Raw genomic sequence first — 12,897 nt, 5'->3', positions numbered from 1 at the left:
AGGGGCAGATGCAAGTAGACTACATGTTATCTTGGAGATGCATCATAAAAACAGAGCCTTACACATTTAAAGGGGTTATCCCACTTAGCGTTTCTATACTTACCTGCTGCCACCGCGCGTTCACTTCCTGGATTCTGGCTGGGGGCGGGCTTCATCTTGATTGAAGTCTTCTCCCGGCCGTGCCGCGCGCTGGAATGAATGCGCACGCCGCCGCGCATGCGCAATGGTGACTTATTCCTACAGAGCCGGCGTGCGCGTTCGCAGCTCTGTACTATTCTGGCCGGGAAGAAGTCACTGTCGCGCATGCGCGGCAGCGTGCGCGTTCAGAACAGCAAGCGGACCGGCCGGGAGAAAAGGAGTCGTCTTCTGGGCAAGCGCGACCTTCCGGCTTTTCAAGAAGAACAGTGGTCGTAACCAGGGGAGACCGAGTCACAACAATCAGGTAAGTGGGTATGAATTTTATCCTAATCGGTGGGGATTTGTTAATAAAGTATATTTACAAAAATGATCACTGTCAAATCATTAACAGATTTAACAGTGATCATTATGATGGGATAACCCCTTTAACTAGATTCTGTATAAACAGGAGTAAAGAGACAGACTGCTAATCTTCCTACAGCAAGAGTAATATAACTGGCTATGAAAGTGGGCACTGCCCCAGAGGCTCACCTAAAATCATATTTAAAGGGCATGCCTCGCTGAGATTGCAGCTGCACATTAACAAATTCTGGATCACTCTACTGGTCATACGGCTAAGACAACATATGGTGTAGTTCAGTTCTAGAGCATCCTAAAGTATTTACAAGTCTCTGAAGAACACTTGGCACTGCCAACGTATGGACGGCATCATCAAACACGTCTTTCATAAGAGATTAATTAACAGATGCTTTCATACTGCTGTAATTAGTAATTTTCAGTTGCAATATCAAGGAGAAGGAATGTGAAGGCTTCTAAAGAGAAGCTGCATACCTTGTATATAATAACCAACACATAGTGTCTTCTACTGCAACTGTGCCACTATAGCCGATACTTAGGCCCCTGTTCACACGAGCGCGTTTTCCGCACGGGTGCAATGTGTGACGTGAACGCATTGCGCCCACACTGAATCCTGACCCATTCATTTCAATGGGTCTGTGTACATAAGCGTTTTTTTTTTTCACGCATCAGTTCTGCGCTGCATGAAAAACGAAGCATGTTCTATATTCTGCATTTTTCATGCAGCCCTGGCACCGTAGTAGTGAATGAGGCTTCAGTGAAAAAATGCATTGCACCCAGGTGGAAAAAACTGAACAACTGAACGCAATCGCAGACAAAACTAACTGAACTTGCTTGCAAAATGGTGCAAGTTTCATTGAGCGCACCCTGAACACATCCGGAGCCAATCTGTCACGCTTGTGTGAAAGGGGCCTTAGACTGTTAAGATTTGCAGCATGTCAAAGGTTCTGCATATTAGTTCTCCTTCAGGAAGAAGGAAAACTGTCTCTCTAGTGCCACCTATGGTGACATTTGGCATTCCATGTGGTTGAAGATGCATGTACCCTCCTCCTTCCATCACTTGGCATAATTACAGACTCGGAATCTCAACTATCAGTATGTCCAGTCAGAACATGGCCGAAATTCTAATAAGGGTCCATTCACACGTCAGCAGTCCGCAAATTGCGGTTCTGCAAAACACAGACACGGGCCATGTGCGTTCCACATTTTGCGGTTTTCTTGTCCCTGGCTGCGGACAAGAATAGGACATCTTCTATTTTTCTGCGGAGCAGCGGAGTATAAATGGGGATGCGGACAGCAAAATTGCGGAACAGATGCGTTGCAAACGTGTGAATGGACCCAAATAAGGTGGCAGGGATGGCGTGTGCCCATAAAGTCTTCCATAAACTTGTAGGATTGTACAGAATGACAGCTAATGATAATAAAAATTAAAATACTTTCACGTGGCATCAACTTACAGCAGTTGTACCGCCAGTAAGCATCTTTATGTTCTACCTTGCTGTACTTTTAGGGGGTGGTCCTGGTTACTGATATTGATGGCCTAGCCTCAGGATAGGTCATCATTATCAGATTGGTGGGGGGCCAACTCCCAGTCCTCCTGCTGACAGGCCATTTTAAGGAGTTGCAGGGCTCAGGCGAGCACCGCATCCTTTTCAGTGTTTATCTGCAAGCTGTCTCCATTGTAGTGTATATAGAGCCTGGACAACCCCTTTAAAGGTTCCATAAAATGGCATAAAACCTTAGTTCACACAACCTTTGAGATGGGAAACATCTGCACCACTGGAATCTGCCAATAAAGTAAACTGACCCTGGCATTTGGAGTTATATTTAACAAGTATCCCATTCAATGGCCCAGACTGTGGGCACCACATTTAATACAGTGTTCTGGGCTCTATGATAGACAGAAATAGACACTTTTGTCTAACTTTATACCAACTGTCTTAATTTAAAACAGATTTTTACACCACAATTGTGTCCCAATTTTGGTGCAAAATCTCATATATTAGGCCATTTATTTTACTTTCTTGGGCTGACATATTACGCAGCACTTCACAGACCTTATCATCGCTTGCTGTCGAAAGTGGAGCTCACAATCGAAGTTCCCCATCAGTATGTCTTTGAAGGCCATGCTCCCTTTCATATGAAGCCACTGCTTCAATTTCTCTACAGTTAGATGTGCCACATTTTGGCAAAGGGTACAAGATCTAGGTGCACTGACGCTAGTAAATATGGGGCAATGTATTTTAAGCATTGACATGGACAGTAAGTTGTGAAAGCAAGGCTGCCCTCTAGTGTTTTTATCGAGATATACAAGAATTATGTGACATGGCAACAAATAAGGAGGATGTCACCACAAAATGCAGTGCAATCTGAGAGCACCATTTGTAGAGCTGAGCAGATCGATATATAATATTATGGGAAAATATTCAGTAAAACCTGTGATTTATGCATTTTAAGGGATTCTGTCACCAGATTTAACCCTATTAAAGGGGTTCTGCAGTGGATAGATCATCAGCTTCTGATCGGCGGGGGTCCGACACCCGGGACCCCCGCCAATCAGTTGTTTGAGAATGCAGCGGCGATCCAGCAGCGCCACGGCCTTCTCACTGTTTACCGCAGGGCCAGTGAGATCATGACTAGTATCACTGGCCTGGGCGCGGCTAAGCTCTGTTCACTTGAATGGAGAGCCGCTGCCTTTTCAAACAGCTGATCAGCGGGGGTCCCGGGTGTCGGACCCCCGCCGATCAGATGCTGATGATCTATCCAGAGGATAGATCATCAGTTAAAACAAACTGCCAGCCACATGCTCTGGTGAAATCTTGCGCCATTCAGCATTCGGCGCAGGAGCGGTGAGGGAAAGACGCTTGCAGGCTGCCAGCTTCCTCACCGCACCTGCGCCGAATACTGAACGGCGCGAGATTTCACAAGAGCACAGGGCTGGCAGAGAAATGCGAGCGCTGCCTGGCCCTATCAATCAGGACTTGGAGGGAGGCGACAAGGGTGGGAGAAGGGAGCCTCTAGGAGTAGGAACGAAGCCCCCCTGCTCCTAGAGGCTAATTAGCATATTATAAAAGTTAGATTTCTGGCGTAACGGGGGCATAGATAAAAGTAGGAATAGGCTACTTAGGTTTAGCTGACATTAGCACATCGCTAATGTCAGCTAGCTTATTAGGGTTAAATCTGGTGACAGAATCCCTTAAAATCTTAGCTTTTTTTTACTTCCTGAACAACTATCGGTACAGGGAGGAGGTGTTATCAGTGGCTGACAGCTACTTCTGTATGCACATATATACACACAGTGCTATCAATCATGCATACCCCTCCCTCCTGTACAGATAGATCTTCATTGGAGATAGAAAAAAGCTGAGATATAAATTATAGCTTTTACTGAATCTTTTTCGACAAAACTATATATCTCCTGCTCTATACCATGCTGCTTTCAGATTGCATTGCGTTTTGTGGTGACAGGTTATCTTTAACCATCAAGGGTTATTATCCATAATGGTAATGGTAAATAATTGTATTTAGCTCTGCCGATCCAACATTTCTATATTTTCTGTTCTGCTGATCCAGCATTAGACTTCTTCATCGCAATGCAAGAACTACAATACAATAGCTCAGAACACTTCAGCTTCCAGACCAGGAAGTATACAGCTGAGGTGTGACGGGTTAGGCTCAAAGGTATAGGACTAGTTATTTAGTAGGTTGGGTCTTGTTATACTACACAAACAGGTCTACTCTGAACTGTCCAGATGAGGACCTTATCTACACACACTTACCATCATTTACATGAAGTTGCATTTCATGGAGTTTCTGCTGAGATGCTACATGTCCCAATTTTGCAGCTCTTTCAAAATGTCTTAAAGCCTCCTGCCTGCTGGCTGGAACCCCAAATCCTCTTTCGTAACACACGCCAAGATTATACCGACTTTGTACATCCTGTTAAATTGAGACATAGATGAACTGTACATTCTCATGATATTTCCCATTATCTGTCTGCACAGTGCTGGACCTTCTAAACTAGGGGGCAACAACCTGCATACAAGTATATTCAATCACTTCCCTGGCTTCACTTTCTTCTTCAAATATGTTGCCCTCAGTGTCAAACCTTCCATCTCTGTCTGTATTATTTTTTTTTTTTTAACTCCCTTTCTACAATAACGACAGAAATGGCCATAAAGTCTGAATTCACTTCCATGGAAGACACAAAGTAGAACTGTAAAATGTCGTGAAATGGGACTGTAATATATAATTGCATATGTAAAGACTCAGCACTAGTACGACTGCATGGACTAATACCTACCCCATTTTCAGCTGCCATCCAAAAATATTTGGCTGCTTTCTGAGGATCAAAATGTGATTCTTTACTATAGAAGACCCCCAGATAGGCTTGAGCCTGTAAAGAAAAATGCACATTGATAATGTTCTCCCAGCTAAGTATACGGAGCACTTTTACCTAAAACTTAAAAATGTATCAGCAAAGCAGAAATTGTCACTTGGAACATGATTATTGTCAAAAGTTGCTTAGAAGCTAAATAACAAATGGCAATCAATAAGGCGTCAGAAAAGAGAAACATATCCTGTAGCTATTACACAGATTTGCTAATAAATGTATATTTTTATGTTTTGGCAAAAAATACTCTTCAATACACAGATTTTGTTAGGACTGGCTGACTATCTAATGCAGGCATCCTCAAACTGTGGCCCTCCAGCTGTTGTAAAACTACAACTCCCACAATGCCCTGCTGTAGGCTGATACCTGTAGGCTGTTCAGGCATGCTGGGAGTTGTAGTTTTGCAACAGCTGGAGGGCTGCAGTTTGAGGATGCCTGATCTAATGTGTACGAGTCCTGACTGACTGACAAGGAAGGATCAGGCATGTTGGATTTCAACACGCCAATCTGTTTTCTCACAGGAGTTCAGGCAATAGCTAGCTAAAGTGTAGGTACGGCTTTTTATTTTATTTTTATGTGCCAATTTGTATAATAGCCCAGTGGACATATCACAGATATACTGCCAGTCTCTGCGGGCAGCCTTGTCGGTCAATGGCTCTTCTCAGCGCTTTCTCTGAGAGGCTTTTAGTGTGACTATATCCTCCTCATCCTGAAGATGAGTGCCTGGTCTGACTACAAGTTATATATTTCAAGGTCTGCTTAAAAAGGGTGAACTTAGCTACCTTCCAACAGGTGGCGCCAGAGGCACAGCTTTCTTTTTCTTGTGGAAAACAAGCTAATTTCCCCAGAGGAGCACTCCATCACTTATAAGACTCCTTACGCCTCCTAGGCACTATCCATAAGCAGAAACGGCACCCCCAACATCCTCCCCAATCACCTACCTCCTTCACCCCCTCCTCAGCTGCTTCTTGCATCATTTTAACTGCTGAATGGGTGTCTTCAGGTTTTGCATTAATGACATAACGGGCATAGCGATATTTGGCTTGCTGATGCCCTCCTCTCGCAGCTAAGAGATACAACTCTGCAGACTGTAGAAGTAAAATTAGAAAAAATAAGCACAATAGAAAGAATGCGATACAAAAACAACTACATTTGATACATTTATAAAGATACACATATTGTACACCTGTAGTTTTGCAGTGAATGGTCGTAGGCACTACCTTGTGAACAGCACCAGTGTACATACATACACAACAGGACTAACTATACTGAGAGAATATGACAGATAATGCATGCTACCAAGTCAAGTAGGTATAATGGTAACGTTCAACTGGTACTAGCTCTGAAAGCTGCACCATCGGATAATGGCTAAAGCGCGGTTCAAACCTATAATCCCTGTATATAATTTTGGCGTGAGAAGCGTTTCCAGTTTTTGTGGAAAAAAAAAATAATGTGTGGAAAGTTCCTCTGTTGTAAAACACATTTTTGTTCTCCATCTTTTCACATTGAAGGTAATAACATAAATAAACTAAATAAAAAACACAAAAAAGGACAAGCCCTCTAGCCTGAGCATGGTTGTAGAGGCAGTGGCGTACATAGAGAAGTAAGGGCCCCATAACAAAGATCATACCAGGCCCCCCACACAGGACAGAAGGGTTTCCGCCTAAACCCCTTTCAACAACCCTTGGGCCATTTTTCCACTGCCTCATTTGATAAAAGTTGTTCCTTAATAGAAGGGGTGCTCAACCTGCGGCCCTCCAGCTGTTGTAAAACTACAATTGCCACCATGCCCTGCTGTAGGCTGATAGCTGTAGGCTGGGAGTTGTAGTTTTGCAACAGCTGGAGGGCCGCAGGTTAAGCATGCCTGCTTTAGAGGGTAGAGTCCTGACCAAGTTTTCACCTCCAGTAGAAGAGGAGATAATACCAACCAAGACTGGGGCCCCTCTTGCCTTGGACCCCATAGCAGTCGCATGGTCTGCCGCTATGGTAGTTACACCCCTGTGTAGGGGTATACCTATCTGAGACATTTATGGTACAACCAAAAGATCCCCTTGCAGTGGCCACATCCAGATGCATGCTGAACGAAATAGTCTGTGACTGGGTTCTGCCATACTCCATTGATATCACATCTAGCTTTAAGGGCTTCTCTAGGAATTAAAGGCGTTTTCTGGAAAACAAATATTGATGACCTATCCTCAGCATAGGCCATTGATATAAGATCAATGGTGTGGAAGGGGGGCAACATCCGGCATCCCAACTGATCCCCGCCAGCAATGCAACCTACACAGTACAGGTGAAACTCGAAAAATTTGAATATTGTGCAAAAGTCCATTTATTTCAGTAATGCAACTTAAAATTTGAATATTGTGAAAAGGTTCGATATTCTAGGCTCAAAGTGTCACACTCTAGTCAGCTAATTAGTCCATACCCCCTGAGCAAAGGGTACCTCAAAATTGTTACTTTGGGGTTTCATAAACTGTAAGCCATAATCATCCAAATTATAACAAATAAAGGCTTGAAATATCTCGCTTTGCATGTAATGAGTCTCATCTCATATATTAGTTTCATCTTTTAAGTTGCATTACTGAAATAAATGAACTTTGCACAATATTCTAATTTTTTTAGTTTCACCTGTAGATGGATCTGGAAGCAGAAGGCTCCATCTACTGTGTAGTGGCCAGACTGGGGTAGTGCAGCTCAGCGCCCAAATGCTCAGGACAGCGATTGGCTGAGGGTCATGTGGCATATACTGGTAGATTGCTGCCGCAGCTTGTAGACAAGCAGTGGTAGCAGGACCGGACGGGGTGAGGTTAATGTGAGTTTTTTTATTTTCAACTATTGCAGAGATTACCCAAGATTTTTCATTTTTTGGGGAAACCCCTTTAAATAATAAGCCTATGCAAAGTATAAAATATCTTAACCTAAAGGAGTTGTCTCAAAGACAAACGCTTTCAAAATGTGGATGCGAGGGAGATCCCATCACCCACTTCAAACAGCTGGTTTTGACAGGAATAGCAGTGTTGGCTGTTGTAGATGAAATTCGGATGGATGGTCGTCTATTACAAGGACAGCTCGATTCCTCCAGATGAGGAGTAGCTCTATGTCCTGGTTCATAGAGGGGGTTGCCTATGCCAAAGGAGGTCATATGAACAGATGGTATTTTTATGGGGCAACCCCTTTAAAACAAGTATCCTGTAAAATACACATAGGGGCACATTTATCAGGAGTAAGATGTTCCTCATTTATTAAGCGTCAAATGTCTCTAAGTAAATTAGGCACCTCTCTGGCTCTGGCTTTACAAAGTGGCAAGAAGCTCAAAAAGTCGCAAATTATGGTGTGTCGTAAATTGCGACTTTTTATTGCCACAATAGTACCGCAAACAGGTTGATAAACGTTCCTCATTATGTCAGAATGCTTTTGTTCCTCAGCAGATGGTACTGGCACTAATATATATATATATACAGACCATGGCTGTGGTGACACTGGCAGTTCAGACTGACTGTCTCCTTGGCCAATATAGCTACCATGAGCTAAATGCAGTATCATGCTCCGGAGGAATTTCACTTCAACCTCTTCATGACAAGACACATAGTGAGATGGTGATTCTGCACACTTGTTGGTTCAATGGCCCTAATTTTTTTGGGGTTGCCAAAATGATTTTTACGCCACACACGGCTGTTTTGACTACAGTTTTCTTTTTCTTATTTTTTTCGTGTTATAAGTGGTAAACTGCACAACAGGACCCGTGCATAATACTGACTCTTATGGTCACTTTTAGTCATTTTTGAGTATCTATATTATTTTTTTGCACTAATATATATATATATAGACCATTTTTATCTGTATTAAATTATTCCTATATGATGATACATGCACTTTATGATTCATTATTTTTATGAATATTTCTATATTTTATAATAGAAAATATGAATGATTTTTCACTTGAGTACTTATCACTATATTTGCATTTGGCATTTCCTTTTTTGTATGTAGTATTGCTATAATTATATCAGCATCAGGATTCGTGTTGCCACCCTCCCCTTTTTCCAGGGGTTTTTCATATCTGTATGGGCACTATTCTGTTATCATGGTGTATGCAGTGCATCACGTGTGGCCTGCCACGTGGCACTGGATATGACGTGTTGCTGTATGTCGGTGTATTGCCAGGGTTGGCGGTTCACGGAGGAGTATATACAGAGTATATAGTGAAACACGTCTTGAGGTTTCTTGTCCTCCCATACCCAGGATCCCCCAACTTGTTAAAAGGTAGGTAGTCTGGTTTGGGGAAGCGGAAACATGTGTCCAATGTGTGCTTATTGTAGCCTATGGCAGTACTGTATATAATTATATGTTTTTACTTTGTTGGATGCAGTCAGTATTTACTGCTGTGTCTTACCCCATGTAATATCTGGACATGCTACTGCTGCTCCGTTGCTGCCATTTTGGGATTATTAGGTTTATATTTGTGATTGAATAGCCATTATTACTTATATATGGTTACATGTATCCCATGGCCCTACTCCATGACTGTTTGTGACATATAGAATATTCTTTTGGGGGTAGTCCTCTGTATTTATGTACAGCTTTATAGGCTCCATTCACACGTCCGTAATAACGGGTCCGCATCCGTTCCGCAAATTGTGGAACAGGTGCAGACGCATTCATTCTCTATGGGGACGGAATGGATGCGGAGAGCACACTATGTGCTCTCCGCATCCGCATTTCTGGAGCGCACCGCCGATCTTCCGGTTCGCGGCTCCGGAAAAAAATAAAACATGCCCTATTTTTGTCCACAACTGCGGACAAGAATAGGCATTTCTATGGGGGTGCCAGCCAGGTGTATTGCGGATCTACAATTTGCACTACGGATGTGTGAATGGACCCTTAGGGTGAGATTATTTCATTGTTGATTTTGGCGATATTGTCAATTTTATTGGGTTGTTTTTTAACTTACTAAAGACACATCTGATATTTTATACTTGGGTCTTGCTTCCTCCTTTTTCCCAAGGAAACTTGTGCTTTAGGTTATATTGGGAGAGACCCATGATAATTTTTTTTTTTTTTTTTTTACAGGCGTTACTATAGGTTTATGCATGATGCTAGCTGGGGATCGCAGTTGTATCTCTCCATGTCAAATCTGAAGAAAGGGTGAAAGAGTAAGACTAGAGGGTTTTCCAGGACTTTTGTATAGATTGCCTATCCTTAGGATGTCACGAATATCAGATCAGATTTCTTGGCTGTTCTGTAGTAGGTTCAGCACTATGTACTGGACAGGGTTGTGAGGTTCTAGTGGTTATTTCCAGCAACTGAGCTACTGCAAGTCCCACATGATCAGATATTAAAAGGGTTGTTCAGGGTGAGAGTTGAACCCGGATATAACCCCTTCTTCACCCCTGCAGCCCATACGAGTTGAACATCAGAGCATTTCATGCTCCAATGCTCCCCCTTGCCCTGCGCTGTATCGCGCAGGACAAGGGCTTTTTGTTTACATTTTTACACTGCTAGGCACAGGCTTCCGTCTAGCAGTGTTCCCAGTGTTGTCACCAGCACTAATGGGTGGTCATTAGCACTGCCCTAGCCTAGGCTAAAGACCGCCCATTAGCAGAGCCCGGTACGTGTCACCGGATCTTCTCCGATGCTCAACTCATGCTGGCTGACTGGGTGAAGTAGGGGTTATGTCCAGGTTCAGAGCTTTAATGACCTATCGTAAGGACAGGCCATCGATATAAAAGCCCTGGAAAATCCCTTTATGTGTGGATTTTAGATGATCAACTCTGCGTACCCTATGCTATGCTCACAGTCACATGATAGCACATACTTTAGCCATATCTTTCTTGACACCTTTCCCTTTCTCATAGCATACAGCTGTGTTGTACTGAGCCTTGCTGTAGCCGGCTTCTGCAGACTCCCGGAAAAACTGGAAGGCAGCTCTATAGTCTTCACTGTCCCTTGCACTCACGATACCTGCGGAAAAAGTTTACAAAAAGAGATCAATGACTGCAAATCTGCTCTGATTATTAAAGATGAGAAGTAGAACGACTGCACCAGTAAGAGCACAGGTCAGACTGTGACTTGGTTCAGCACTACATTTTCTTGGCAGAGGTCGGACCCCTATGATCCTGAGAATAAAGGGGACCACAGTGCTGGTTTGCTGTGTCCTCTTCACCGTTTTTCCTTGCGTAGTGGTGACCCTCCCATCCTCTGTGCAGTGAACTTAAGCCACAAGCCTGTTTAGAGGACCGAGGGACAGCTGCAGTTCCCCTGGGAGCTCAGCTTCTATGGAAAACTTAAGAAGGACCTTTCACCGGTCCTGACATTACAAGTACCTGGCACTGTAGGACATTATTAGTAGATGGAAATCACTGTAATGTTTTTACAGCTGCTCTGTTGCCCAGCTGTGCCCTGTATGCTAATAGATAGCATCGTTACAGGGAGGAATAGACGCCAGTTTTCTTCTACCTGGCTGTGAGATGTCCAATCGCAGCGGAGCGCATAATAGCCGGGGAGGAGGTATTTTATTTTTATTTTTTCCCTGGCTTTGATGTGCTGCGCTGCCATTGGACATCTCACAGCCAGGTAGAAGGAGAAAACTGGCGTCTATTCCTGCCTGTAACAATGCTATCTATTAGCATACAGGGCGCAAAACCAGAACAGGGGGCACAGCAGGGCAACAGAGCAGCCGATCTGAAAAAATGACAGCTATGACATCGACTAATAATGCCCTACAGTGCCAGGTACTTCTATTGTAATGTCAGGACCGGTGAAAGGTCCTCTTTAGAAGGGGCTGAAGTGTTAAAGCAGCACTGCAGCCCCTATATTCTGAGGATCAGAGGGTGTCCCAGAGGTCAGTAAGTTAATAATTACAATGGAAATTGTGCATGATCATGTTTCCTATTTATACTATAACGGCTGACTGTTACCAAAGATATTCAGCACTGTAGGCATGCTGGTCTCCGTAATGTCCAACAGTCGCGAGGCAGCACCCTGAAGAGATTCTCCAGTTTCTTCCTTTGGTTCCAATGGCTAAAATACAAAGTGAGCAATTCTCTATGTTAAGGCAAGCTCCATCTGAAACTGACCTTCAATATTAATGAAGTGCTTGCACAAGGTAATTATTTAAACAACTACCACAACTGTCTACTGCAATATGCATCTTATGAAACTGTGCCGTTACCTCTTGAGTCGATTTTAACACGTTAGCCTCTCTACTGTCTGGTCCATATGAGGAGTCGATATCAAGAAAGTCCTCAGTCAGTGATTCTCCTAGAGCAGGAAAGCCAACAATACGCCAATTATAAAGAGGAGGACGCGTGATATACCCTATAGTCCCGAGAGGCAGTACCCTCCAAGCTTACCTTGTTCCGCCACCTGAAGTGGGCCACTAGAGGGTGCTGAAGAGGAGAGCTCGAGGGAGACATCTGCATCTTGCCGAGTAGCTTCACTTTGCAAACGCAGATCATTCCAGGTACAAGGCTGGATTGTTTTTGGCACAATGTGACTTTTCACAGCTTTATGTACACAAAAAAGATGAATTAAATTCTACAGGTTACATTCTATTAACCCCACTCTATATAGACTACTGCACATGTAAATCATACGAGCGTCCATTATTTCTACCTTGCCAAAGACATGACATGTACTCAGACTAATAACCTCATGCAACCCCCTCAAGATATTTAAACAGCAGATCCCCATTATTGAAACAACTGAAATATCTGTACCACCCAGCACGCTATTTGCATCACTCCATGCCCGATGCCACACTTCACTACTTTCACATTATGTCTTTGGCTGCAGGGTAACCTACACATTAAAATGGAGGGATGCCATACTGCGAAATTCGGAACTCCTAGTGTTCCATTTAATTTCATTTACTGGATATCACTATATGAAATTACACAGTTTACTGCTAGTAGCAAATCTGCAAAGTAATGCTTCCTGGGTACAAGTAGAAAAGCTCTCGTTCGGAAGAAGAAAACTTCCTCTCTGGTGTTTTCTTCTTTCTGGAA

The 12,897-nt window shown here is 43.4% G+C and overlaps 1 protein-coding gene across 1 annotated transcript in view; it reads right to left on the bottom strand.

Annotated features, from left to right (window-relative positions):
- The window catches only part of DELE1 (DAP3 binding cell death enhancer 1), a 38,415-nt gene that overhangs the window by 3,258 nt on the left and 22,260 nt on the right, over positions 1–12,897 (bottom strand). Inside the window, exons 5-11 of the mRNA XM_044280957.1 lie at positions 12,244–12,396; positions 12,063–12,151; positions 11,809–11,911; positions 10,707–10,852; positions 5,830–5,976; positions 4,799–4,891; positions 4,275–4,434 (exon numbers count right to left, since the gene is read on the bottom strand). Of these exons, the coding sequence (XP_044136892.1) occupies positions 4,275–4,434; positions 4,799–4,891; positions 5,830–5,976; positions 10,707–10,852; positions 11,809–11,911; positions 12,063–12,151; positions 12,244–12,396 (891 nt within the window). The remainder of the gene's footprint in view (positions 1–4,274; positions 4,435–4,798; positions 4,892–5,829; positions 5,977–10,706; positions 10,853–11,808; positions 11,912–12,062; positions 12,152–12,243; positions 12,397–12,897) is intronic.

The sequence above is a fragment of the Bufo gargarizans genome, chromosome 2 (genome assembly GCF_014858855.1).
Source record: "Bufo gargarizans isolate SCDJY-AF-19 chromosome 2, ASM1485885v1, whole genome shotgun sequence".
NCBI classification, from domain to species: Eukaryota; Metazoa; Chordata; class Amphibia; order Anura; family Bufonidae; genus Bufo; species Bufo gargarizans.
This window is presented reverse-complemented; position numbering and strand designations above follow the sequence as displayed.